Source organism: Giraffa tippelskirchi, chromosome 11 (assembly GCF_054371585.1).
Source record: "Giraffa tippelskirchi isolate mGirTip1 chromosome 11, T2T-mGirTip1v1.2.pri, whole genome shotgun sequence".
In the NCBI taxonomy this organism is placed as follows: domain Eukaryota; kingdom Metazoa; phylum Chordata; class Mammalia; order Artiodactyla; family Giraffidae; genus Giraffa; species Giraffa tippelskirchi.
In genome coordinates, this window is record NC_137285.1 from 5,188,000 (window position 1) to 5,215,863 (window position 27,864).

At 46.3% G+C, this 27,864-nt stretch overlaps 1 protein-coding gene across 5 annotated transcripts in view; it reads left to right on the top strand.

Annotated features, from left to right (window-relative positions):
- TTC28 (tetratricopeptide repeat domain 28) overlaps positions 1-27,864 on the top strand; it is a 581,567-nt gene that overhangs the window by 487,924 nt on the left and 65,779 nt on the right. For all 5 annotated transcript variants that reach the window (XM_081542775.1, XM_081542776.1, XM_081542779.1 and 2 more), the window contains 6 exons: positions 2,806-4,147; positions 5,400-5,923; positions 9,379-9,488; positions 11,129-11,258; positions 13,332-13,550; positions 15,510-15,675. In XM_081542775.1, coding sequence (XP_081398901.1) covers positions 2,806-4,147; positions 5,400-5,923; positions 9,379-9,488; positions 11,129-11,258; positions 13,332-13,550; positions 15,510-15,675 — 2,491 coding nt within the window. The remainder of the gene's footprint in view (positions 1-2,805; positions 4,148-5,399; positions 5,924-9,378; positions 9,489-11,128; positions 11,259-13,331; positions 13,551-15,509; positions 15,676-27,864) is intronic.

A 27,864-nucleotide genomic window follows, 5' to 3' on the forward strand; every position in this document is an offset into this window, starting at 1 on the left:
TAGAGTTTCTAACCTTGAAACAGTCTTTGAAAATCTGTTCCTTCCAGCTGGGATGCCAGTGTCATCCCCGATCCAGGGGAGTGACCAGATCTAATCTGCTCCAATTGGAGCAGAGTTTCAAAAATATTTGATTAATTTTTAAACCAAGTGTTATGCATTCATCATGGAAAAATCCTATAAAATACAGCAAAATTCCACCACCCCAAAATTACTACTGTTAACATTTTTAAAAATGTATACTGTGTATATAAGTATAAACATATATCTATACATACACATGCATGTACCCTACTAATGTTTTTATTAAGGATACTATTTTGTGCCCATATAACCCCTTTGCTCAGTCACTTCAGTTGTGTCTACTCTTTGTGACCCTATGGACTATAGCCCACCAGGCTCCTCTGTCCATGGGATTCTCCAGGCAAGATTACTCAAGTGGGTTGCTGTGCCCTCCTCCAGGGGATCCTCCCAATCCAGGGATCAAACCCACATCTCCTGCATTACAGGAGGATTCTTTACTGCTGAGCCACTGGGGAAGCCCATATAACCCCTTAATACATTTTATTTTTTCCCATGTCAATATGTAAACTTCTACTTCACCATTTTTAATGGTACCATGTTATTCCATCATATAGAGTACCATAATTTGCTTATTTTAAACTGAAATATTTAGCTTGTACAAGGAAATACACAGAAGAATTACCATAGTTTGTTTAATCTCTACCACCTTGAGAATTCCCTTCCCTGGAAGTATATAGTAATTTCAGTAACTAATATTTGAATTTCACTTTATAGTTTACAGTGAGCTTACACATACATTATTTCATTTGATCCTCACTACTATCCTAAGGTTGGTATCAAGATTATCATTTTCCTCAATTTATGGATGAACTCAAAAAATTCTCAAAGAGGCCAAATGATTTATCCAGTGTCCTGAATCCAGTTAATGTCATACGGATGGCTGGATCCAGAGACAGGCATGATTCCTAGGGCCGGACAGACCTCCGCTGCAGGCAGCGGGGGAGTCAGGACCAAAGGAGTGGCCCTGGCATGCTCCTCTCTCCCCCACACCCTGCTCACTTCAGCTTGTATTATGTGTGTTGACAGTATTTGGTTCATGACTGTCTCCCTTATGACCCTGTGTGCTTTCTGAGGGCAGACTTGTGTCTTCATTTCTCTCCCTGTGTGTTGTCCACCACAAGGCTTGGTACACAATAAATGTTCAGTTAATATTTGCTGGGTCAGTGTGTAAGTGAGTGAATGAAGGAAGGAAGGAAAGGTGTTGTAAAGATAAGCAAATTGCAGAGGCTGGCTTTTGATAGCTTGCTTTCTCAATGCCTCTATTTTCATTTCAGACGTTTCAGCGAGAGAACCCATCTTGGTGTTTTTGAGTTCTTATACTTCTGCTGGTTTTGGTCACCAGTACAAAGTTCACGTGTTGGTGCATAGAAAAGCATGTTCAAAACCAAGGGCAGGGAGAAACCTGTTTGCATACTAGATCCTTTTGCCTTTTCTGTGTCTCCCACCCAGCCCCAACTGGAATGAACCAGGCTGTCCTTAAAAGCGCTTCCCAAGTTCCTTTTATGATATCCCTCGTTTGCAACTGCTTTATATTTATGATATTTATGATATATCTCATTTTGAACTGCTTGTAAAAACAACCACTTAGCTTAGCAGCTATAGCATAGTTTATGAGAGCTGTTTGAAGTGCTATTATTGTTGACTATAAAAGCTGGATAGCAAAATTAGAAGAAATTTTGAAACAAAAATCATTCAAATCCCATCACCTAACAAGGCAACTGTTTTTATCTTTTCATAATCCCCTGAGGTCTTGTCCATGTGCACACATTCATTTTCCTCATCATTGTTACAGGGAGCATACAACACTGTTCTTTGCTTTTTCCACTTAACATTATTGCAAGAACTCGTTTTTCCCTGTTTTTCTGCATAGTCTTCGTAGTGATTTTTTTAATGACTGCATAATCCCCTATTGAGTTGATGTACCGAAATGTACTTATACAACCCCCAGTGTTTGCCATTGAAGATGTTTCTGATCTTCCACTAATCCATAATCCTGCAGTGAAGACTGTCAGGCGTAAAACTTCTGAGGATTTCCTGAGAAGACACTCCCCTGAGCAGGACTGCAGGGCCTGAGCAGCTCCGGGGGTGAGGCTGTCTCCCCGCTCCTCCAGAGGCTATTCCTATTTATGTCCTGCAGTTGATGGGTTTACTAGTTTCAGGGCCACCTCACTGGTACAGGGTATTGTTTAAATTTTTTGTTTGCTAATTTAGTAGAAGTAAAATTTAGTAAAATGGTACTTCAGAGTTGCTTTATTGTGCATTTCTTTGATCACTAAAAGAAATTAACATTTTCCCCTGTGGTTACTCTTTGTATTTCCTTGGATATGAGTTGTCTGCCTATTTCAGTAAATTAAGGTCTTGATTTTTTTTTTAATCAAACCCAGTTAAATCTTTACACACAATAGCTATTGAATTTTTTGTATACGATTTATATATTTCCCAGTATTGTTTGCCTTTTAATTTTAGGCATCTATTTGTAGTATAAAACTTACTATTTCTGTAACCAAATCTATCAGTGTGTTTTGTGTGTGTGTTTTTTTTCTGTTGCTTTGAAGCTTAGAAAGCTATTCCCCCTCTGGAGAGCTGATAAATATTTAATTCTACCTTCTGTTATTTTAAATTCTTTTCATTCATCTGGATTGTAGTGGAGTATAAATCGAGTTGCAAATTACATTTTATTGCTAATCAGTCACTCGAACCCTTTTCTTCTGTGCTCTTTCTCAGGGATCATACACCAGATGAAAGGTGACTATGGCACTGCACTGAGACTCCACAAGACCCACTTGTGCATCGCCCAGGAGCTGAGCGACTACGCCGCCCAGGGCCGTGCCTATGGAAACATGGGCAATGCCTACAATGCTCTGGGCATGTACGACCAGGCGGTCAAGTACCACCGGCAGGAGCTACAGATCTCCATGGAAGTGAACGACCGTGCCTCCCAGGCATCCACGCACGGTAACCTCGCCGTGGCCTACCAGGCCCTGGGCGCCCACGACCGGGCCCTCCAGCACTATCAGAACCACTTGAACATCGCCCGGGAGCTGCGAGATGTGCAGAGTGAGGCACGGGCTCTCAGCAACCTGGGCAACTTCCACTGCTCTCGAGGGGAGTACGTCCAGGCCGCCCCCTATTACGAACAGTACCTCCGGCTTGCGCCCGACCTCCAAGACATGGAGGGAGAAGGGAAGGTCTGCCACAACCTCGGCTACGCCCATTACTGCCTTGGAAATTACCAGGAGGCGGTAAAGTACTATGAGCAGGATCTGGCCCTGGCCAAAGACCTTCACGACAAATTGAGTCAAGCAAAAGCTTACTGCAACTTGGGCTTAGCATTCAAGGCTCTGCTGAATTTCAGCAAAGCTGAAGAGTGTCAAAAGTACCTACTGTCCCTAGCCCAGTCCCTGAATAATTCCCAAGCTAAATTTAGAGCCCTGGGGAACCTGGGCGATATATTCATCTGTAAAAAAGATATCAATGGTGCAATAAAATTCTATGAGCAGCAGCTGGGCTTGGCTCACCACGTGAAGGACAGGAGACTGGAGGCCAGTGCATATGCAGCCCTGGGCACCGCATACCGAATGATCCAGAAACATGACAAGGCCTTGGGTTATCACACGCAGGAGCTGGAGGTATATCAGGAGCTGAGTGACCTGCCGGGAGAGTGCAGAGCTCATGGGCACCTGGCCGCAGTCTACATGGCCCTGGGGAAGTACACAATGGCTTTCAAGTGTTACGAAGAGCAGCTGGATCTAGGGCAGAAACTGAAGGACCCAAGTCTTGAAGCCCAGGTCTATGGCAACATGGGCATCACAAAGATGAACATGAATGTGATGGAAGAAGCCATCGGCTACTTCGAGCAGCAGCTGGCCATGCTGCAGCAGCTGAGTGGGAACGAGTCTGTGCTCGACAGGGGCCGGGCCTATGGCAACCTGGGGGATTGCTACGAGGCCCTGGGCGACTATGAGGAAGCTATCAAGTACTATGAACAGTATTTATCTGTTGCCCAGAGTCTGAATCGCATGCAAGACCAAGCCAAGGCTTACCGAGGCCTGGGAAATGGGCACAGGTAAAAATGACGGGGACAGGGTGGTTAGTGAAGCTGCCCTGGGGGCAGCTGGTCTGTCCGCCTGGCAGCAGACTGACTGCAGAGCAGCTCCCTACACCGCTCATTTGCTGCCTCCAGTGATTCTGTGAGTTTAGCAGGGGTATTTCTACCCTTGTGTCACGGAGGAAGAAACTAAGGCCCAGAGTTTATGTCCAGGATTACACAGCTTGAAAGGGACAGCTGAGAGTTTAACGCAGGACTCTCTGACTCCAAATGCAGGGCCTTTTCGACTACATCATAATGAGCAGACTAAAAGAGAGAATAGGAATGGCAAAGAAGAATGAATCGATCTAACTTATCTTTTCTGATTGCCCCTCACATTATATGAATGTGTTCATTAATATAACGTCTCTACCTACCAATTACTTGGACCCCGTATTGTTGCTTTTAGGGAAAGCCACCTCAAAAGAGGTGGAGTGAACGAGCATATACTATCATCATGCTAGGCACCTTGTGCAGATATCTTGTTTAATATTTATTGCAGTCGTGTATTAGTCTACATTTATCATCATTGGCTATGGGATGTGGGATTTATCAGCGTCCAGAAACTGAAGCTCAGGGAAAGGAATCCATGTGTCCTACACAGCTGGTTTGGTCTGCTGCCGGAGTCCACGCCTTTCTCCCTCCTATCGTGTCATCTCTTAGCAGCACAACAAGACACACTGTTGGCCAAGGCGCTGCTTTCCTCCTGGGTGTGGGGAACCCAAGAAGGTGTCTGTGTCTGCACAATATATGGCCTCTCCAGACAGGCAGGGGATTAGGGCTCCTGGAGAGGAGGAAGGGCAAGGGTCAGACTAAATCATCACCCACAGAGTGCTCTGAGAAGCTCAGGGTGAAAGATTTATCACCACTGTAAAGTGATTTCAAAAACATAGTCTGTGCGGTAGTGGAAATTGGGAGGCCCAAAGAACCAAACAGTTCACTTGCTATCATTGTGCCTATTAATATATTTTATGTTTCCTCTGGGATGTATATCCCATTGAATCTCAGGCTCTTGGGAAGGTCACTAAGGGATGACTCTTGAATTGCTTTCCAGATTATGAAATTCCCCTGCATCTCACTCTAAGGGCACATGATAGATTTTAGCTAGAAGAGGAGTTAAGAGCTTCTATAGTAAGTGACAGTGACAAATGCTTTTCATTTTCTCAGGGGCTTTAGCATGTCTGCACCTGCACAAAATAATATCATTGCTTTTCTGTCTACATCCCCACAGGGCAATGGGGAGCTTGCAGCAAGCCCTGGTGTGCTTTGAAAAGAGGCTCGTGGTCGCCCATGAGCTCGGGGAGGCCTTTAATAAAGCCCAGGCCTACGGCGAGCTGGGAAGTCTGCACAGCCAATTAGGGAATTATGAACAAGCCATTTCCTGCCTTGAACGCCAGCTGAACATTGCTAGAGAGATGAAGGACCGAGCTCTGGAAAGTGATGCAGCCTGTGGCCTGGGGGGTGTGTACCAGCAGATGGGGGAGTACGATACAGCCCTGCAGTACCACCAGCTGGATCTGCAGATTGCCGAGGAGACCAACAACCCCACGTGCCAGGGCCGGGCCTACGGGAACCTGGGCCTGACCTATGAGTCCCTGGGCACCTTCGAGAGAGCTGTGGTCTATCAGGAACAGCACTTGAGCATTGCTGCACAGATGAACGACTTGGTGGCCAAGACGGTGTCTTACAGCAGCCTGGGAAGGACGCATCACGCTCTGCAGAACTACTCCCAGGCAGTCATGTACTTGCAGGAAGGTAAGTGGAAAGGTCTATGCAGCTTCTCAGTCTACTCTGAGACTGAGCTCACAGTCTGCCCAGGAGGAAATGTACTCGTGTGAGTGACCATCTCAACCTGGAGTGAGGTTTCAGAGGCTACATCATCAGTTCAACTCCAAAACCACGGTGTCCCCCTGTGGGTGCTCGTTAAGAGTTCACAGTTCTTTCCGCTCTCCTGGATGCATTACCCAGCTTGTCTCACTCTGCTTGCCAGCTGTCCAGGGAGCTGACACCCTCCTTGCTTTTCAGAGCCCTCCACTGAATGAAAAACACCTCCACAAGATGACGTTAGATCTAATCACATACAGTTTAATGCTCTGCATCAGGAGATGCGCAGCGGTTCTGAGCCCGTTGTCCACTAGACAATACCTGAGCCGCGTCAGCACTATGTGGAAGTCCACTGAAGGGTGATGCCAGGGTCTAATCCAGCAGCATCCGTCTGAGGGTCGCTCAAGCTGTCAGCCGGGTTTCCCAGCATTGGTTACCCCCGGGGCGGGGCTGGCCCGGAAGGTGCCTGCTTCCTTCACTTCCCCCGGCCCTGTTCCCTCTCTGGCAGAGGCTCCATGCGGCTGCCTGCGCACAGGTGGGCCTGTGGCGCTTCCTCCCTCACCACGCAGGAGCGCTGTGGCCATGTGTTTGCCTTCGACTCCAGAAGCCCTCCTGGAAAGCACTTGTTCTCACAGGGCCATGGCGTGTTATCACCTGGAAGGGGGCACAGCAGGCGCAGTGTTCTTGGCTCTTGAGTATAAAGGAAAGGGGTACTGATTTCCAGCAAAAACGCTCATGTGTGGTTTCCAAAAAACTTTCCATACATAGTTTATCTATATTGGATTTAATTCTCTTAGTAACCCTGAGAAGCATATCTTTTCATTCCCATTGGCAGCTAAGTGACCTGAGGCTCACAATGCAGTGGCTTGATCCTGACCACGTGGTCAGTCAGTGGTGGCATGGGGCTCAGCCCAGGTTTCTTGATCCCAGGAACCACATGAGACCCCACACCGCCTCCTAGAACAGAGCCAGGCTGGGGCAGTCGCGTCCACGATCACTCCTGAGCCCCGGCTGGGAGCCAGGAGAGAGGCAGCACACAGTGGAGAACGGGCCGGCGGCTGATGGGCAGGGTGACCCTCTGCGCAGACCAGATCTTGCCCCGGCCTGCAGGCTGAGAGGTTACTGGGAAGCTGTAAGCCACTCCCCAGACATTATTTGGCTTCCACTCAATGGGAGCTCTGCCTCAATGCATTAAATATGAGAGTTGGCTTTTGGTTTCCTGAAACTAGACTGTGGTAAAATTCTAACAGACTGGGGGCAGTTTTCAGTTGAATATGTGAAAACTATTAAATTCAGGCCTAGCGTATGACAACCTTTCAGCTGTGTTCTTTGGTTTTTCCTGAAATATTATTTCCATGAAGCAGCTGCTTTGCCTGAGATATTGTAACATAATTCTATATTTATGGAAAGCTGTTTTTTTTATTGTTGTAACTTTAAGTCTTGCAGAAATCTAAATTACTTGTGGCGTCTCCACAGTGTCTTTTTAGTGGATGTGGTCTACCCCAGAGCCTGACGTTCCTCTTGGGCCCATCCAGACGCCTCTTCACATGAGTTGTTATAGGTGCAGGACCCATATTGGGCCCTTCCTGAGTGCTCTGAGTTGAGTCTTCAGTCTCTTGCAAAGAGGCCACAGTTCAGTTGGAAACCACTTTGGTTCTCTTTCCTGACTTCCAGGAGGGGCTGTGGACTAGCACCACATCACCCATGTGCAATAGAGTCTCGTAGGTGGGCCTGGTCAGAGTCCTTTGAACAAGCTCTGTGGGTTGTGTAGTTACCCTTGATTGAAACCACTGGTCTCATCCAGTTTTTTCTCTTTTTTGCAAATAAGGCAAGGGAGCTAGAGCCAACTTGGCTCCAGGAGGGCCGGATGGCTGGGTCAGATCCTCAGAGCAGAAGCAGGTGGAAACTGGGACAACACAGATGTCGTGTCTACGTGTTTGCTCTTCACTGTTGAACTTCTGACCATGGGGCCAGGGAGGGTCCCCACTATGGGATCCAGCAGGGAGCATGGTCAAGTCCCTGCTTGCACAGAACATACCTTCTGGAGGGGTTGCCACAGTGAACTTCCAGCTCGGAGGCCCAGGCCTGGCAAGGAGAGCAATCCTGAAGAGTGAATAGGGTTAGCTGGTTGAAGGTTAAAACAACCAGCCTCCTGCTTGTTTTCACCCAAGAACCATTTCTTCTATTTCTGTCCCCACTCTGTGAAGTATTTTAAAATGTGAATAATTTGCTAGTACATATTGTTTTTGTTACCCAGTGACATGATTTAAATGTAAAATGCTGTTGCTAAGTTTTCTGAGTTATGTGCATTTTGAGATACATGATATTTTAGGGAGCTTGAACCTGAGTCTAACTTTTATTAGCCTCTCAACTGACTCGATTCTTTTTCAGAAGTCTGAAACTGAGTGGGCCCAGCATGCTCAGAGGCAGGTTCCCATTCACCCTGAATTAGATTATAAAGAGGAAGTCCTTCCTTTGTGTGTACAGTTGTAGCATGGGGGCCTTCCTGCTGTCTCGGCACAAGCTGACTTCTCAGTACAGAGAGCAGGATAACGAGGGCAGAATGATGCTGAGAACTGCTTAGTGACCCACACAACAAAAGGTTGCCTTCAGATTTGACTCGCTCAAAGCCCGGGAGGTTGCCAGTGTCCTGAAATCCAGAAGCTTGTTGTGAGTAAGTGACCCAAACTGCTGGTGCCTATCTGAAGGCCAGTAGAATGAGGACAGTCTCCTCTAAAGTTTTTGACTCACAAAAGCACTTGTTCTGCATCCCCACTGAGGCACATCAGAGTCTCAGCCTTAAAGGAAAAGCAGATCGAATGTGAAATGCGTCAGTGGTATCAGTACCAGAAGGCAGGGTAAGGCAGTGCGAGCATTCTGCTTCCAGAAGGATATCCGATATGTCTCCCGTCGATGCTGATTGGATGCTGTGCACGGGTGATAGGAGAGATCTGAACTGGGCTTCTGTACTTGATTGTGGAACTGTCAGAAAGACTGTTGCCAGCCTGAGAATTGGGTTCAATACATTTCTGGGCCTGGAGTTTTCATTTGCAAAGCTAGGGATTTTACAGTGGGGAGGGCAGCCAGTTGGGTTCTGTTTGCTTCGGTGTTTCTGCCTGCCCTGCAAACCTGTCTCCTGCTGATAGCCATCGACTGAGCTCTTGCTGGGGCATCTTGGAGTGACCTGGAAAGGTCGCTGCTAACACAGAATTGGAAAACAACGCTTACTCTGCCTTGGCTGAGTCTGCTGTTGTCCTGCATTTTATCTCGCTGTGTTGCTGACAACCTTCATATCCACCCGAGGCAGAATTACCCTCTAGGACTCCTTGGCAGGGTGGAATTGTCTGTCTTCTATACGTCCTCAAAATTTCTCTCTCTGAATTCAGGTTTAAGGTTAGCAGAGCAACTGGGCCGAAGAGAAGACGAAGCCAAAATCCGCCATGGGCTGGGCCTCTCCCTCTGGGCGAGTGGGAATCTGGAGGAGGCCCAACATCAGGTGAGCAGGAGGAGCCTTTTCTGAGTAGATTTTGTTTCGAGAAGCATGGAAGATCTTGAGATTACGATCCTAGCAGTGATGACATTTGTCAGAAGGTGTTGACTTGTGCTCTTGGGTTGATGTACAAGATATTCAGCCTGTATCAGCCCAGACATGTTAACCATAGTAAAGATTTGTTCACTTGTGAGATAGATTTCTCAATAATTTCTTTGGAATTCTTGTATTATGTGCTGCTGTTCCTCAAAAAACCTTAATATGACATTACATACATTTCTTGACAGAAGTAATCTGAGAATTCATAATTATTGGATTTACTGTCTTTGTAGGTTTCTAATTATATCACTAGATGCCTCGTTCCCTTCTCCTTCTCCCCCTCCCTCTCCCTCTCTTTCATACACATACACACACACACACACACAGTTCATGTTTCTGCATATGTTCAACCAACAGTTGAAGAGAAATCTCCTCTCAGTCTGGCTCTGGAAATTAGAAAGATCCCCGGAGTGGTCTCTAGTCAAAGATCCCTCTGTCGGGTTGCAGAAGTTGTGAGATGGCTTCAAAAATCACATGCTCAGCCGCTGAGGCAGCCGTTACCGTGGAGGGTGCTGCATTAGCAAAGGGGCCTAAGATTGATGAATCCAGGCTCCTGGGACTGAGGACATGATGTGCCTGATATTACGGCATTTTACAGTTTAAAGAATTAATCCTCTAGTTTTCTCGTTTCAGATATTAAAGTTTGTATTGATACAGTGATTTATAGTTTTCAAAGTACTTTCACTAACTGAGTGTATTCCTCAATGACCCTGTGAGCTAGAGTGATAACCATCCCTTTATAGAGAAGAAGCCGAGGCCCTGAGTCTTCCTGAAAGTCCACCAGCAAATTCGTGGCAGGGTCAGGAGTACGTTCCTTTCTCCTGGTCTCAGTCCCTTAGTCTTAGAATTCTGTTCTTTACATTTGCATGAATTTAAACTTTGATACTGTTTCCGCCTATAAGTATCAGAGAAAAGCCTCATGGTCCCACTGACAGAAAAACTGTGAGAGCAGCAGGACAGTGTCTCCTTAGGAGCGTTGTGTGTCTGGTGTTGGGGTGTCCATGTGCGTGGACACGGTTTCTGGAGCACAGCTGTGTGGAGTAACATCTGGTTCGGAACAGCCTGGACAAAGCCCCCTCCTCCTCTTGAGAGCACAGCTGTCCTCACGGCTCATCCCCCCGCCACCCCACCTCAGGCGTCTCTAGCCTGCCCCCCCACCCCGCCCTCTCGCTCCCATCCCAGCCCTTCTTTACTGGGAGGCGTGGGGTGGTGAATTACAGTGGCTTGATGACAAGAGCAGAGGCTTTGCATTTGTTTTAATCAAAATCAAGACTTGATTGCATTAATAGCTAATCTTTTTTCACAACTTTCAGACTATGAGTCTTTTACTCCTGTCTTTTACATCCCTTTGTCTGTCAAAAATTGATTACACAAACTCTCATTTCCCAAGTATGATCCAGCTGATGCCTTTTCAGGTCTGGAAATGGAGACTCTGAAAACAACTTTTCCATGGTATACCAAGATGTGAGCAGCAGTGGTCTCTAGTCAGGGCACGGCTGGCCCATAGTTTCTAGAAGATGGATAATGTTCTCCTCCCCCCCTTGCAGCTCTACCGGGCATCAGCCTTGTTTGAGACGATCCGACACGAGGCGCAGCTGAGCACAGACTACAAGCTCTCCCTCTTCGACCTGCAGACGTCCTCCTACCAGGCCTTGCAGCGAGTGCTCGTCAGCCTCGGTGAGAGCAAGCGGTGGGGTTTCCACCCTGCACGTGCACCCCGTGTCTGAGTCGTTTAGTGAGCACTGTGATGAAATACAGTTGTTGTCACGGCAGAACTGAAGCCACAACCACAACCTAGCCTTTGAAAATTCGTTCATACATCCAACAAATGTTATGCCGCATGCCTGTCAGGAAGGCCCAGCTCCTGACCTCTGGAAGCTCTTAGTCCGTCAGCAGATGGAAGTTGGGGGTCCAGTAGGGTGTGACTTGTTTGTGGAAACAAAAAGGCTTGGCAGGCAGACCCAGGAGCCAGAGGAGCTGTCCTGGAGACAGGGTGCCTGAAGCAGGTGCTCCCACCAGGTTCCCTCTGCCCATCGGTACATGGGGGCAGGCACCGGAGAAGTCACTGGCCTCTTCCCTGGTTCATTGCCACACATCCTTTAATGCTGCTGTCTAGTAAATGTGTGTACTGTCTTCCCCGTGACCGTGACACTGTCAGTGACAACTCTCCCGGGCTGGTGTGCCATGTTGCATTGGGGCAGCACCCCCTCCCCTTACCTGGCTTAACTGTGGCAGCCACCTGATTCCAGCTCTGCTTCCCCTCAGGCCTGCCCATCTCTGCAGACCATTTTCTGCAGCCCAGAAGTTGGGTTAAGTAGGTGTCCATTGGAATAAACAATGTCTTTGAAGTTGGTTGTTAAGGCCTCGCCAGTAACCTGTCCTTTGCTTTATATATATATGAATACTCAAACTTCCCCTTAAAAATTGTGTCTATTAACTGTGCTCATTGCCTGGGATTACAATTTATTATCTGTTATAATCACAGTGTTAAGTCTGTCTAGCACTTTGGGGCCAATTTTTCAGTGTGTACAGAAATCGTCCCTGCTGTTCCAGTTAATAACTTAATAGAGGAAGAGGAGACATTTGCATACACACATGTAAATCCCCGCTCATCTGCTGATACACAGACTGCAGGAAGTGGGGCATCCTTGCAGTGCTGCTGGAGCTGTGGCATCTGGTCTCCTGCCTCTGCCCACTCTCTCTTTGGACCTTCGTTCTAGCAGCTCTTCCGTTTGTACATTTACGATTGCAAGTAAATCCTCTGCATTGTATTTCTTCTGACAGTCTTCACTTGAAAGGGTGTTGCTGTATCTTTTGTGCTCATTTTTGTGCATTAGCTTTTAAACTAGATTACAGACTAGTTTCTTAGACGAAGTGGGTTTAGAGGTTGGATCAAAAGACTGAGGAAAAACTGAAAAGAGAAAAGCGATTTCAAAGAATTAGAGACCTCAGAGGTTTGAACCCTTTGCCTGTGGGAACTAGAAGAGACAAGAAGCAAGTGTGTGGGACCCCAGAATGGAATAAGGTATAAACTCCAGCGATTATAATACTTATATATACACCATGCTTTGAATGCTGCCTACCAGACATCTCCACGTGTAGGGCCTCATTTAGTCGTTGACATAGGCAGGACAGCTGTCAGGAGTCCTCATTTCAAGTGACAGAGGAAAAGGCACTCCAGCAGATGGACCAGCATGTGTAAGGACACAGAGGTATAATTTGGTGGGAAATGTGGAAACGGGGCTGGTCAATGTGATGCACAGAGGAGCTGCATTGAGGAGAAATAGAAAGATGGTCACAAGCCATATCTCAGAGGGATCAACTGTCACGACCAAGTCAGAACCAAGCTGAGCAGGAAAGTGAGAACGTAACCAGAGAGCAGAACATCAGGTCCACTGAGCCAAGGGGATGAGGTCAGAAGCCAGGAGGCCTGGAGCAACTCCGGGTGAGGAGGCAGAGTGGGCAAGACTGAGGATGGATGCTGTAAACAGCTCTCCTGAGGTGGTTGCCAGACAGGGAAGCCCAGCAGCTTACAGGAGTGTGGGATCTGAACCTGGGGGCTTTGAGAAGAGTGGTCACTGCCTTCGGCCTCTGAGGCAGGGGGTGCGCTTGACAGTCTGACTGAGAGTCTGCCACGTCTTGGTGAGCAGAGGCCGTGGGGTTTCCGCCTGCCCGGGGTCTCTGGACCTGGTGGCCGTCTCTGATAAGCACACTCCCTGTGGACTCCCAGCCTATCCCTTTGTCTCCTAGGCCATCACGATGAAGCTCTGGCCGTGGCAGAAAGAGGACGGACAAGGGCGTTTGCAGATCTCCTGGTAGAACGACAAACAGGACAGCAGGACTCTGACCCCTACTCCCCGGTCACTATCGATCAGATCTTAGAGATGGTTAACAGCCAGAGGGGACTAGTGCTTTACTACTCCCTGGCGGCGGGCTACCTGTACAGCTGGCTGCTTGCTCCTGGGGCAGGTAAGATCTCTTTCCTTGGGAACAGGGCAATTAAGACAGCAGACTGTGAAAGTCTAATGAACAGAGGTGGGAGAGGTGCGTTACCACAGATCAGATCCAGGAGCTAATGTTGGCTTTCAGTGAAACCTCAACCTCAGTGGATAGCTGGTGGTGGGGCATTCAATTAATAAGACAGCCCAGCTTTTTCATTCCCCCAAGAAATCACAGCTCCCCACTGGTGAATGTGGAAGCATTTATCAAGGAAGGCTAAGAGCAGGAGGATTAATGTCACCAGCAGCCCTGTTTTTAGGCAACTGTTGTTCATTAGCTAATAAAGCGATAGCTGTAAGTCCTAACGAGTTCTTTCTAGATATGATTTAATAATTGTGACCCTTTGTTGTGGTCCAGTTAAAGAGACTGAAATGGTGATGGCAACTCTATCACAGTATATCAATGAAGTGTCTCAGGCTTGAAATTTCTGAGTTTAGCAAAACCCATTTTTAACCAGTTCATTTGTTAATCTGTTTCAGAAATAAAAATCCCCTTTGATTAAATCAGGATTAAATGTTCAGACTTTAACAGCTTCACTAAGTACAGAACCACTAATTAGCTGTTAGGGCCATATTTTTTGCATAATAAAATGCTGATGGTTTTACCAGCATTGGAGACACACCAGATCCAATTAGAGTTTATTGACTGAGGAAGTGGATCTTATAATTGGGAATCTTGAAGAATGGGCTTCTTGGATATCTGTAAGCCAATTTCAAAAAGTTCAACTGCCAAGGCGAACTGACAAGCTTTTCTTGATTACCTCTCTGTCCCTTTAATTTAAAAAATGATAGCTGGATGACAGCTCTGAGGTGCTTCTTGGGTTCTGATTACATTCTGAGAACGCCTATACATTCCACGCCTCAGGATTACTATTTGCAATTTTCCCCTTAAGTCCACGTTTCCATAGGCTTCCCATAAAGAACATTCTTGCCTCTGACCTTTGTATGCTAGCGGTTTTGAGTTGTGATGTCTGTGGTGACTTGGTGAGTGTCAGACACAGTGGGCTGAATCTCTGCATCCCAGCCCCCAGAGGGCCCTGGTGCTCAGGAGGATACAGCTGATGATGGAGGCATCGAGCACATTCTCTCTCTCTCTGGTGGTTATGTTTTGGGGACATGATTTGACAGGTGGCATATCCAAATCCCTGTAATAACGAGTCATGTATAATGAGGCTCCTATTGTTTCTCTTTCTGTTTCTCTTTGCTCTTAATTAGACTCTGAAGCTTTCACTGGGGCTTTAATCCAATCAAAGAGGACCAGCATTTTCCAGGGCTGACACACCTCATTACCATTTGAGAATATGTCCTGTGTTTATTGCCAGAAAACCACTGCAGACTGCCTCAGTTTCATACAGCCATCGTTTTTTGCTCCTTTAATCCATTAATGACCATTGACCAGTTGGTCTTATTTAAAGATGGTTTAAAATGTTTTTATCTGGCCTTAATGCTGCATATTTATTTTGCTTTGCTTTTGTGAAACGAAAGGTCTATATTTGGCTAGCTACATTTTTTGTCAGGAGTTCAACTTCTGGGGAGAATACACCTTTGGCATGCTCACGCACCGTTCCTCAAAGGGAACTTTCCCTGGTTGCTGCTTCTGAGATGCATCTGTTTTAAGATATGTGAACTGATGTGAACTAGTCATCAGCCCTGGAGCTTCTGAATATATATCGTCAAAAGCAAAAGCCCTGTCTTGAATTCCCTGTTTTCATGCACCAAACCTGATAGTGAAAACTGTAAAAATGGTACTGACTAGAATTCTGAAAGACCTAGGATTTTAGGATTTCTTCCCATGGTTTGGAGGACAGCATGCTTGTCATCTTTGACCTCTTGGTCACATAGCTTTGACCTTGTTGCCCTCTGCCCTCCACCTTCCCTTCCCCTTATACCGCAGTCAGGTATAATGTTGGCTGTGCCTGTCTTATTTCAGGAATTCTGAAGTTTCATGAACACTACCTGGGAGACAGCACGGTAGAAAACTCCAGTGACTTCCAGACGGGCAGCAGCACAGCCCTTCCAACAGCCACAAGCTCGGCCCTGGAGCAGCACATTGCCAGCGTGCGGGAGGCCCTGGGCGTGGAGTCCTACTACTCGAGGTAAGGAGTGCTGGAGCTCCTGAGCCTGCCTTCAGATACAAGGGTTTTCGTTTGTTTCTTCTTTTGTAAACATCCTACTTGAAGAAATCTTCGGAAATTCACACACTTGTGCTCAGTCTATTCACAGTTGCTGCAGCAGAAGCAAATATGTGCCTCTGGAGTACAAACCCCTTAGCAGAATGTCTTTATTCTTTTCAGTAATTTCCTTTCAGACAGGGAAGGACCTCATCAGACATGCCCATTTTCTAAGATGGGTTTGTAGAATGTTTAAACATAAACATGACTTTGAATTTAACATATTAGCTAGTTAAAATCGAGATGCTTTTTTGGTTATAAACAGATTCATATTGAGTTTGTACTACAATTGAACGCCTGTTTGAGAATTTATCACCATTGGCAGGATCTGTGCATTGGGGGTCTGAGGTGAAGGAAGTTGAACTTCCACTATCAAGGATAGGGAAGAAAAGTGCTGTTTTGGGGGTTTTTTGCAAGTATTGTAGAAGTTATATACTCACGGAAATGTTTTATCATAATTGACTTTTATATATAATATATATATATTATATATATATATATTTTTTATATAGAAAGTAATTTCCACAAAGACCCTGCTTCTGGGAAGATGGAAGGAAGAGAGTCCCTGAGAGCTGGGTCATAGCCAGATTTCCCAGACATCTCAGTCCTCTGTCCTGTGGTTTAACAAATGTTGAGAAGATCTGTGTCAGAGAATCTGCTGTGTGAGCTGGTGTCAGGTCCCAGGGACATCTGCTTTTCTCTTGAATGATTTCATTGGTAATCATGAAAATCCTAAGATGTGGCAGTGATTTCTTTAGAGATGGGTGCTTAACTCAGACTCCCGAGTGTATGGTAGTCATTGCCAGCAGCTGGATTGATCTTTGGGTGTTATCAAGTCTGAGATGAGCTCTTAGACAGAAAATAACCATTGGAAAATGGACTGTCAAGGCCGGAAGGGGCCCTGGTGGTCATCAAGGCCAACTCATTATTTGACGGAAGCCAGCACGGAATGGGACTTGCTGACAGCGAGTTAGTGTCAGAGCTGGGATCAAAACAATCTCGATCTCAGCCACACTCCCAGGCTAGTACTGGTTCTGTTTTTAATTATCAAAATTAATATCATACTTGAGACAATAGCCGAAGCATGTAAGAATGTCATCTCTAGCTTCTGTGTGTGGGAAGCATGAACAGGCGTCAGCCACATGCACACACTGTCTCTCCGTTTCTCCCCCGGCTGCCATGCATCCTGGAGCATCCCTGTCCTTAACGCTGGCAGATGGGGTGGCAACCACAGGGGCTTCGCAGAGTGGGAACCCTTCGAACTTGGATGTAAGGCTACTCCCCAAGATTCAACTATAAATGACCGTAAAATACATTAGGCCAGGGGTACACAGAGCTGCTTCAGCAGACGGAAAGGTGCTTAGGCCAGTCTGATTAACCTGTAACTCGGTCAAAGGTATTGTATATCCAAAGCAAGTGTGAGAGGGGAAGGGTTGGTCAGCAGTAGAAACACAGAAAAGGGACCGTAAGTAGGGCAGACTTCAGCCGTGCCCATTTCTAATCTTGTGCAAAGGAAGAGTGAATCTTGGCGAAAGGACTCCGGGTCCCGTCAGGAGGCTGTTCTCGTTGTAGTGGACAGGCAGTCATTATGCGCTGTTCCTCCCCGCCCTTCTACACTTACTTGAGTGCCTACTACGTGCTGCATAGTTCCTGCTCTGAGGGAAATGAAAAAAAACACAACAGAGCAGATGTAGTCTTTTAATGAAAATTGCTCTAAGTACTTAAAATTGCAGGGGGTAGTGAAAATGTGTAAGCAGTGGGGAAACCCACACTGGGAGTTGCGGGGGGGTCTTGAGGAAGGTGTGTTTGAGCTGAGCGCAGAAGGATGACGAGAAATAAAGTAGATGAAGACCACCGCAGGCAGGATGCACAGGGTCTGCAGTGACCCTCAGTGGAGAGACCTCTCAGGTGGTCCTGCCTCCCTGATGCTTTTTGTCAGACTTTCTGATTATCATTTGGTTTCTCATGACATCTACTTGCAGATATAAAGTGTACATAACGAACTAGCATTCTGATTTGTACAGTTCTATGACCTTGTGGGCTGCCGTCTGTGGGGTCGCACAGAGTCAGACACAACTGAAGTGACTTAGCACTAGCAGCAGCAGCATGACCTTGTTTGGTGGAAGTAAGCTCCATGAGGCCAAGATTCTTTGAGCACATTCATAACATGAGGTTTTCAAGCTTGTAGGGCCACACTCCAGAGCTTGAACTGAGATGAGATCATGAAGGGACCTGGGTGTGCAGCACCTGCCATCTGAACCCCTACGCGTGCAGAGGTGGTTTCTGTGTGCGCCGCCCTTGCCGCAGCCAGGACATCGCAGTCCACACCAGCCACTGAGAGGACGCAGCCTGTGTGAACGTACAGCCTTCTCTTGATCTCCGTTTTCCTGGACCTAGATTGAAATTCATCCTGAGAAGGAGAGGATAACCCTTCGACTTCCCAGCACCCCCTTGTTGGACACCATAGTTTATTTAACTCCAAACACTTGTGCCTGAGCAGTTCTTTTACAAGATACTGGAAGGTGACTAAGTTTGCTTCCTGGTGCCTTTTGATTTAGAAAAATGACTTTGGGGTTATAGTTCAGCCCTTCATCAATGGCAGGGAGAGAGGGAAGCACTGTAACTTGCTTCTGTTCCCCGCATTAACTTTTTCCCTCTGCCCGGGACAGAGAGCTCACAAATCAGGGTGCCTCCTCAGGGATCTCTAAGATGTTGGCTGGCTTGATGCTCAGCATGAATCTGGGGGGCTGCCCTCAGTAGCTTTGATCCCAGTTTGAACATCCAGAAGTGAAGATCTTTCCTGTTGCTTTGAACTAGGTTTATTAGAAATTTGTTCATCTTTTGTCACCTCAAACTCAGGTTCTTAATTATGATATTAAAATTGAATACTTTGTTGGCATGGTTTGAATTTACTAAAATGGAGTTTTTCTGAGACTGGTTTCTGCCTCACAGTTTCAAGAAAACATTTCAAGTGGCAGATAAATTATTTCTCATCTATAAAATAAGTAAATATTTGTAAAGTGTGGGTACAGTGGACAGTCTCAAACCTAGGAATATAAATTGGTTTAGCCGTTCTAAAAATATTGGATTGGCCAAAAAGTTTGTCCTTTTACTTTTCCTGTAGGTAGTCTAATTTCCCTTTAGAGCCCTGTTTAAACCTTGTGCTGTTTCCATAAGGAACATCCAGTCCCTATAAGTCTAACTCAGGTCTCTGCTATTCTCCAATGGTTGCTAACAATAGCACTTACTTCATTCTTCCTTGTTGCATAGTCACCTGGGTTGTGCCTTCCCAAGCAGATGGTGATGCCATGGAGAGCAGGTGCGGTGTTCTTCTCTCTGAATTCTCACTGTCTAACACAGTGCCTGGCCTAGAGTGGGACGTCAGTGAATTTGAAATGTAGTCACCAGAAGGTGTGCTGTGAGCAGACTCTCTGCTCATGCTGGGCTGGCTCACTGATTCCCTTTTTCCAGTGGATGTAAAGTACACAGTGTGCCCCTAGAAACTGAGTCTCCGCGCCTAGGGGAACACCTTCATTCAATTACCCACAGTCTGGCCATGATATCCTTGTTATTCTGCAGACCATTTTTGCTCTCCTTAATGGCATCTTGCTGCTGAAAGGAAGTACATTGCTACAAAGGAGTTTCTGAAAATGGATTTAAAATAAAAGAACTGCTTTTATTAAGTGTTTAATAAGAAATTCCAGTCCCTTCCTCCCAGATCAAAAGAGGCGTAGATTGAAACCACTGTACAGAACATGAACCTCCCATAAGGGAGATGTTATGAATTTCAAAGCACATCTTCAGCTTTTAATTCTGATATTTAGCTAGAGCCTGCTGCTTCCTGGGCACCTGGGACAGTGCAGTGGCACTTTGGGGTGCTGAGCTGACAGGTTAGAATACTAGCAGGGCCATGTTCGGTGGTAGATCTGGTCTGGTCTTCCCCAGGGTCTTTAAATAAATTGCAGTTGTAGACAGCCCTTGTAATAGGGTAAATATTCCTTCGTTACTGTAAATGAATATGAAATCTTGATATACTATAGCTGCTACTATTTTTTTCTTTTGGTGCTTTTCTATATTTCTGAATTTTCTATAGTGAAAGTCATTTTTATAATCAAATGTATTTTCTTATTTCAAAACACTGATTAATTTAGAGTGCACCAGTTCGTAAATGCTGATGACTCTAGTTGGTTCTAGCCTGATAACAAGGGACAAATGTTAACAAGACTGACAATCCCAAGTGCTGGAGGAGATGTGGGTCCACAGGCTATCTTATATGTGGCTTGGGGAAGTAGATTGGCATGACCACATCAGAAGATGGTTTGTCATCACCTTCTGAGCCAAGTAGTTGCCTACCCTTTGACCCAGGCATATAATATAATATATGTGTAATATCCAAGAGAGGATCTTGTACATGAGCGGGAATCTTCAGAGTCACACTGCAAACAGTAGCAAAATTCTGGAAATGCAGGCCATCGGTGAGAGAATGGATGAGTAACTAGTGCTGCGGTTAGTCCCCAGATGGAATGCTGGGCAGCAAACAAAAGAGATGAGTCATAGTGAACCTCTTATTAAATAAGTTACATAAATTGGAGAAATATTATGTGAAAAAGTAGGTCCCCAAAATACTACCTATAGCATGACATCTTTATTGATAGAGTTAAAACAACTGAAATCAAAATATGCTTCTAGGAATACGGCAGTCATTTCAGTCTCTCAGTCGTGTCCGACTCTTTGCGACCCCATGGACTGCAGCACACCAGGCTTCGCTGTCCATCACCAACTCCCAGAGCTTGCTCAAACTCGTGTCCATTAAGTCGGTGATGCCATCCAACCATCTCATCCTCTGTCGTCCCCTTCTCCTCATGCCTTCAATCTTTCCGAACATCAGGGTCTTTTCCAGTGAGTCAGTTCTTCATATCAGGTGGCCAAAGTATTGGAGCTTCAGCTTTAGCATCAGTCCTTCCAATGAATATTCAGGACTGATTTCCTATAGGATAGACTGGTTGGATCTCCTTGCAGTCCAAGGGACTCTCAAGAGTCTTCTCCAAAACCACAGTTCAAAAGCATCAATTCTTCGGTGCTCAGCCTTCTTTATGGTCCAACTCTCACATCCATACATGGTTACCGGAAAAAAAGCCATAGCTTTGACTAGATGGGCCTTTGTCGGCAAAGTAATATCTCTGCTTTTTAATACACTGTCTAGGTTTGTCATAGCTTTTCTTCCAAGGAGCAAGCATCTTTTAATTTCATGGCTGCAGTCACCATCTGCAGTGATTTTGGAGCCCAAGAAAATTAAGTCTGTCACTATTTCCATTATTCCCCATCTATTTGCCATGAAGTGATGGGACCAGATGCCATGATCTTCGTTTTTTGAATGTTGAGTTTTTTCACTGTCCTCTTTCACTTTCATCAAGAGGCTCTTTAGTTCCTCTTCACTTTCTGCCATAAGGGTGGTGTTATCTGCATATCTGAGGTTATTTGATATTTTTCCCTGCAATCTTGATTCCAGCTTGTGCTTCATCCAGCCTGGCATTTCACATGATGTACTCTGCATATAAGTTAAATAAGCAGGGTGACATATACAGCCTTGACCTAGTCCTTTCCCAGTTTGGAACCAGTCCGTTTTTCCATGTCTGGTTCTAACTGTTGCTTCTTGACCTGCATACAGATTTCTCAGGAGGCAGGTAAGGTGGTCTGGTATTCTCATCTCTTGAAGAATTTTCCACAGTTTGTTGTGATCCACACAAAGGCTTTAGTGTAGTCATTGAAGCAGAAGTAGATGTTCTTCTGGAATTCTCTTGCTTTTTCTATGATCCAGCAAAATATAGCTAGAGGCAATAAAACTTGTGTGGAATGGATAGGCAGGGAGTGATGGCCGTGGGCTTGGGGGTGGGACTTGCCTCAGTCTGGGGAGGGGGATGGGCTCTGTGGGAGGTAGCCGATGATTAGCTGTAAATTGCTCCCTAGCTCTTTGGGCTGGTGGGTTTATGAGCACTTATGACTTTATTAAAAATTACTGAATAAATATGTGAAAATAGGCTGCTTATGGATAGACAGTGAACCAAAGATTATGATTAATTCAGTCCCAAAGAGATTCCCACCCACCATCTCTGCTAAAAGAGAGGGGAAAAAACCCAGAGCTTTTTAAACAAGCGAATTGCAAAAGCAAGATTGTAACTAGGACATCTTTAATTGATGAAAACGGATACTTGATAGACTGATTTAAATTACTTTTATCTGTCCTTTTAAGCAAGTAACTATGCACTGGTCGTTGCTTCATTGTTGGCTTATTTTAAATTACAGTGAGCCTTTGAAAGTTTAGGGCTTCCCTTGTGGCTCACGTGGTAAAGAGTCCCCCTGCAATATGGGAGACCTGGGTTCGATCCCTGATTTGAGAAGATGCCCTGGAGAAGGGAAAGGCTACCCACTCCAGAATTCTGGCCAGGAGAATTCCATGGACTCTATAGCCTCTTGATGAAAGTGAAAGAGGAGAGTGAAAAAGTTGGCTTAAAGCTCAACATTCAGAAAACTAAGATCATGGCATCCAGTCCCATCACTTCATGGCAAGTAGATGGGGAAACAGTGGAAACAGTGTCAGACTTTATTTTGGGGGGCTCCAAAATCACTGCAGATAGTGACTGCAGCCATGAAATAAAAAGATGCTCACCCCTTGGAAGGAAAGTTATGACCAACCTAGACAGCATGTTAAAAAGCAGAGACATTACTTTGTTAATAAAGGTCCATCTAGTCAAGGCTATGGTTTTTCTAGTGGTCATGTATGGATGTGAGAGTTGGACTATAAAGAAAGCTGAGCGCAGAAGAAATTGATGCTTTTGAACTGTGGTTTTGGAGAAGACTCTTGAGAGTCCCTTGGACTGCAAGGAGATCCAACCATTCCATCCTAAAGGAGATCAGTCCTGGGTATTCATTGGAAGGACTGATGTTGAAACTGAAACTCCAGTACTTTGGCCACCTGATGCGAAGAGCTGACTCATTTGAAAAGACCCTAATGCTGGGAAGGATTGGGGGCAGGAGGAGAAGGGGACGACAGAGGATGAGATGGTTGGATGGCATCACCGACTCAATGGACATGAATTTGGGTAGGCTGTGGGAGTTGGTGATGGACAGGGAGGCCTGGCGTGCTGCGATTCATGGGGTCGCAAAGAGTCGGACACGACTGAGCGACTGAACTGAAGTGATAGTCCATGGGGTCGCAAAGAGTCGGACAGGACTGAGCAACTTTCACTTTCACTTTGTAAGTTTAAAGCTATCTTCATGATATTTTCTAATTCTGGCAAATTGCTGATCAAGGCTGACCTCCCAATTAATCCAGACTAGTAAGGTTTTATTTTGCAAATCAAATATTTTTTCTTATCCCAAATTTTTTTCCAGAATTCTATGAAGTAAAGCTGGATATAATATTTGTGGGCATTTATTTTATCCCTTAAAGAGTTTCCAACTTCATTCTAAATTAGGGCAGTGCCATTTTGAAAATAGTTTATGAGCATGTTTGTTCCAGAGCTGGTCCTGAGCTTGGAAATGCAGGCATGAATAATAGCCGGAATTCTTGGCCTTACGGTAGCTGCCAGTGTGGAGCATGCAACAAATGTGTAATTTATTAATCCACCATATGTGAAATGCTATGGCAGAGGTCTAAACCAGAGAAAGATCATGCCTCAGTTTTCCCCCCAGGGATCAAGGCAGTGGTTCAGGAGGTTTCCTCAGAGGTGACATTTGAGCTGGGCCCTGAAGCATGAGGCGGAGAGGTCATTCTTAGCAGAGGAAGTCCGTCACCCACAGGGGCCTGGAGGAATGGAGGGGCCCAGGCCTTCAGCTGGTGAGTGGTCATTTCAAGAGGAGGACCCCTGTCCTGTGCTGCAGGTAATGTCGTCCCTACGTCCCAGTGCTCAGCTGCTGCCTTCAGAGGCTCGCCTCTTTCCTGTAAGATCTGAAGTCAAGCTTCCTTTCCGATAGGGTGGGCTTGCCTAGCTGAATCTCTTATGTCCTGTCTTCTTGTGACAAGCCTCATTCCAAAGGGCAGGCTTTGTCTCTGAGGTGACTCACACAGGCTCAGCTACATCTGAGGAGAAAAAATAAAATAAAAACAACATGATGCCAGGTTAGGGATTAGAGTACTTGAAGAGCCACAGCTGCAGAAATGAGTGGAACATGCTGTAGATTCTGGTCTTATGCCCTGGATTCCTGAATTTGAATTCCTTCCAGAAGGCTGAATACAAAATGAGTACAGGAGGCTCTGGTAAGCTTCTTAGTGTAAGTCAGCAGCTTAGCAAGAAGGGTAAGTGTAGTTGGTCTTTTTGTGTGACCTTTGAAATAGCCTAAATTGAATCTCCTCTTGTATTTCTCATGTACTTTTTTAAAAGCAGAATTCTTGAAATTGCTCAATATGGGTTTTCCCATTATTCATAGGAGGGATAATCTGGTGAATGGTAGAATCAGCCTAAGGACAAAAAGCCGACAGCAGTGATGCAAGGCACACCATTTGTGCCTGTCATTGAGCCAGTGTGGGGTCCCCGGGCCTGCAGCTGTGAAAGGCCCGGACTTCCCTGGACCAGGGGCCAACATGTCTGTACCAGGGCCTCAGGGCAAGGGCGACTCTGGTAGGTGTCCTGGGGCCCTGGCAGGGGCAGTGCTGGACACCAGACTCTTCTTTTATGTCTCATCCCAGATCCTTTGTTCATGGTCCCAAAGCTTGGAGTGGCATTTCTATTAGAACAAGGGCTGGAGGAGAGGGGCGAGGCAAATCCACTGACCCGTCCAGTCAGTGCTTCACTCTCAGGCCCACATCAGCCTTGGCTGGCTGTTGCCATAACCAATTTTGTAAAAATTCTTTGAACTAATCAAATCTCAATATCTCTGACGTTGTATATCCTGCTCTTTGCCCCAGTGAAATTCCCTGGTCTTTTCTTTCTGATTGATTCTGTGCAGCTTTATCTAACAATCAATATTTAAGACATTTAACATATAACTCTTGACTTACCTTGCTTTGGGAAAATAACCTCAGTGTAGCCACCAAGTTCCTCTTTGGAATGGCTGAAATAGGTATTGTTTTCGTCTCATTTGTGCTTTTCTGGTTTGAGCACAGTGGTAAGGAGGCCTTGAAGAGGCGCCGTCCTTAGCGGAGCACACGTCACTGTGTCGGACCACAGCTCTCACTGTGCCGGCGGGGTTTTCCTCTGGAGATGCACGGAGCACCTCAGAATTTCGGAGACGCGTACCACAGACTTGTATTCCTTGCCCTGGGTCTGCGGGTCCACTGGGGTGGTTCTGCTTTAGCCAGCCTGTTGGGCTTAGGTCTCTGTGTCTTATTTTTTCCGTGACCAGACAGCACTCTTCTTAGAGCAGAAGCCAGGATCACAGGAGGCCAAGCAAAACCATCAGGCTCACCACTTGCTCACATTCCATTGGCTAAAGCAAGACATGTATGCAGTGGGACACGGACAGGTCAGGAGTCGCTCCTGCATGATCGTGTGCTGAACAGGAGCTCAGACTCCCACCCGCAGCGCCCCTGCAGGCGGGCAGAGACGTGATGATCTTTGTTCAGGCTTCCTGCTTCTCTTCCCTTCAGTATCTGACGTGGGCCACTTTCTGCTTCTCTCTCTCCCCCCTCAACGCAGCACATACCCTGGTGTGAGCCAAGGTCTGCAAGCCCTCCTCCATCTCCTCTGACAGCTTCTCATCTTCTTCTTGCTCCGAAACTACGGGCTTTTCCCCGTGTTCACATCTGGTTATTGGGCTTTCCCTTGGAAAGATCGTCTTCCTCAGGGACACAGATGTGCATGCTTGCCCAGTGTCTCACTTGATTTCTAGGCTTGACCTTCCCCCTGTATACAAGCAGGTCCCGTGGAAATGACCTGAGGCTTCCCACATCCAAAGTCAAACCTCTTCTCAGGTGGTACCCAATCAGGTTCACCTGTATTTCCGGTTTTCCCACCCTGGGCCGGCTCTTATAAGAATACGTCCGCGTGACCAGCCTGGCCTTCCTGCCTCCTTCCTCCTTCTCCTGCTTCAGTTCTCTTGGCCCTCTGCTGCATGAGGAGTTTCCCCAAACTCCACTGTCATCTGACGGCTCCCACGTACATCATAACCCACAGAGAATGCTGGTGGCCGAGGAGCACCTGGGTTGATTGGGTCAGCAGGCCCCGTTGTTCCATATGGCTTGTCTCACTCCAGCGCCTGGAGTCAACCCTCTGTTCCAACAGGGGTCAGGTTCCCCCTACCCCCTGCCACCCCACCACCACCTCCACATCATGCACATTCTCCTGGGTTTGCATTTACTTTCTTCTTCTGCCAGCGTGGGATCCCCTTGAGCCCTAACCCCTGGGGCATTGCTTTTCCTGGAAGTCTTAAGCACACACTGAAGGCAGGATTTGCTTACACAGGTGGATAGAAGTCAGAGTGGGGCAGAGGGTATTAAGGAGAGAGGACAAAGTAGGGGATACCTGCTGGGAGCTGACCACCCATGCTTTCCTCCCTTCTTTACCTACTAGCCAGGATTTAGAAAAGTCTGGGCATGTGGTACATAGAAGTCTGATGTATACTCATTGGGTAACTAAAATTAAATAGGACAGACTGGCTCAGTCCCAATAGTATTGTCCCTGAATGGCTGGACAGTGACCAGGTCTAGTGATTGTGTCTTATCTCTACAGTCCCATCTCTTAACAGTGCCTGGTACTTAAGAGGCCCTCAGTGAGTGTTCACTGGATGAGTGGCTGAGGAAAGGAGGGAGAGAACTGCTGGGGGCTAGGAGGACTCCTTCCCTTGACTGTGAGGTCAGTATGGCAGCATTGATGTGGCAAAGCATGACACAGGTGGGAACACGTTTCATAGTTTTTTCCCATATTGCTCTAGTCTTTTCTTCCCACTTCCACCCCCATGAAGTACCATGAAAGCACAATTTTCCACACTCAAAGAGGTGGACTTAGATCAGATAATTAGTGCAGACCTTGAACTTACATCCACATTACAAAACTTGGCCCCTAGGCCAGCACATGAAAATCCTCTGAGTCTTAGTGACACATTAAACTCGTTAAGACTTCAAAAGTAACAAGATACTCTTTCCTGGCTTTGATGGACTTATGCTAATACAGTGAGGAGTCACTGCTAATAAGCAAGGAGAAGCAGAATGATTTAAGGATCTGTCACCTCCAAAAACACACTGTCCGATGGAGACAAAGTGATCATTGTAAATTGTCTTTTCCGTTATTCCTGTGTGTGTTGCTCATCCCCTGTTAATTAGAGACATCAAGAAACAACAGTTCGTTCTGGCATCCCTCCTAAAAGCATCTTGCTTTTAGGAGGGGTGGCGTCCTTTCCCCTCTCTGGAGTCAGCCCGTAGCTGTCCTGCCCTCATCCCCTCCCTGCCTCCACTCCAGGGCCTCCTGTGAGCCTGCGCTGATACTGGCTCCAGTGCTTTTTCTGTGTCCTCATCTCCAGCCTTGCTGGTGGATCAAGCAACAGTGGATGCTTCCACCTAAAACTCGAAGTTGGAGGGACACTTGTCGTCCCTGAAAGGATAGAGCCGTGGGGTGGGGATAACTTGCAGATCTGACTGTAAGTTAATGTATGCGTGTACCGGTTTAGACTGATGGGGCTGACAGTGCATGTGTCACGTATTGATTGTCACCTCAAGACTGGAGACAGCCTCTCTTGAGAAGGTTAAATGGAAAGACGGAGTGATATACAATATTGATTTCCTTTCCTTTGACCAGCCACTCCAGACTGGGGTGCCACATCCCTGCAGAGAACGAAGACGTCTCTTTGGGGTTTCCAAAAGCTATTTGTTAGGTCTAGGTTCTTTTAGTGTTGGGTTTTCACTGTTTCCTTCTATCTCAGCACCTTGTATGTTTCATTTTGGGGTGTTCTAGTCACAGTATTATTTATTGTATGGAGTTCATTTTGTAGTGTCTCTCTGTCTGACTGGACTAGATGTCCATCGTGTGTAAGGATTAGGTTTTGCACGGTTTGCCATCAGTACAGTACCTGGAACGTGGTTGACTCTCAGAAAATAGTCATTGAATGACTAAATGAAATGGGCCTACCTTTCTTTACCCCATACAAACATTGTCAATTCATAGTTACGTTAATGGGCTTCCC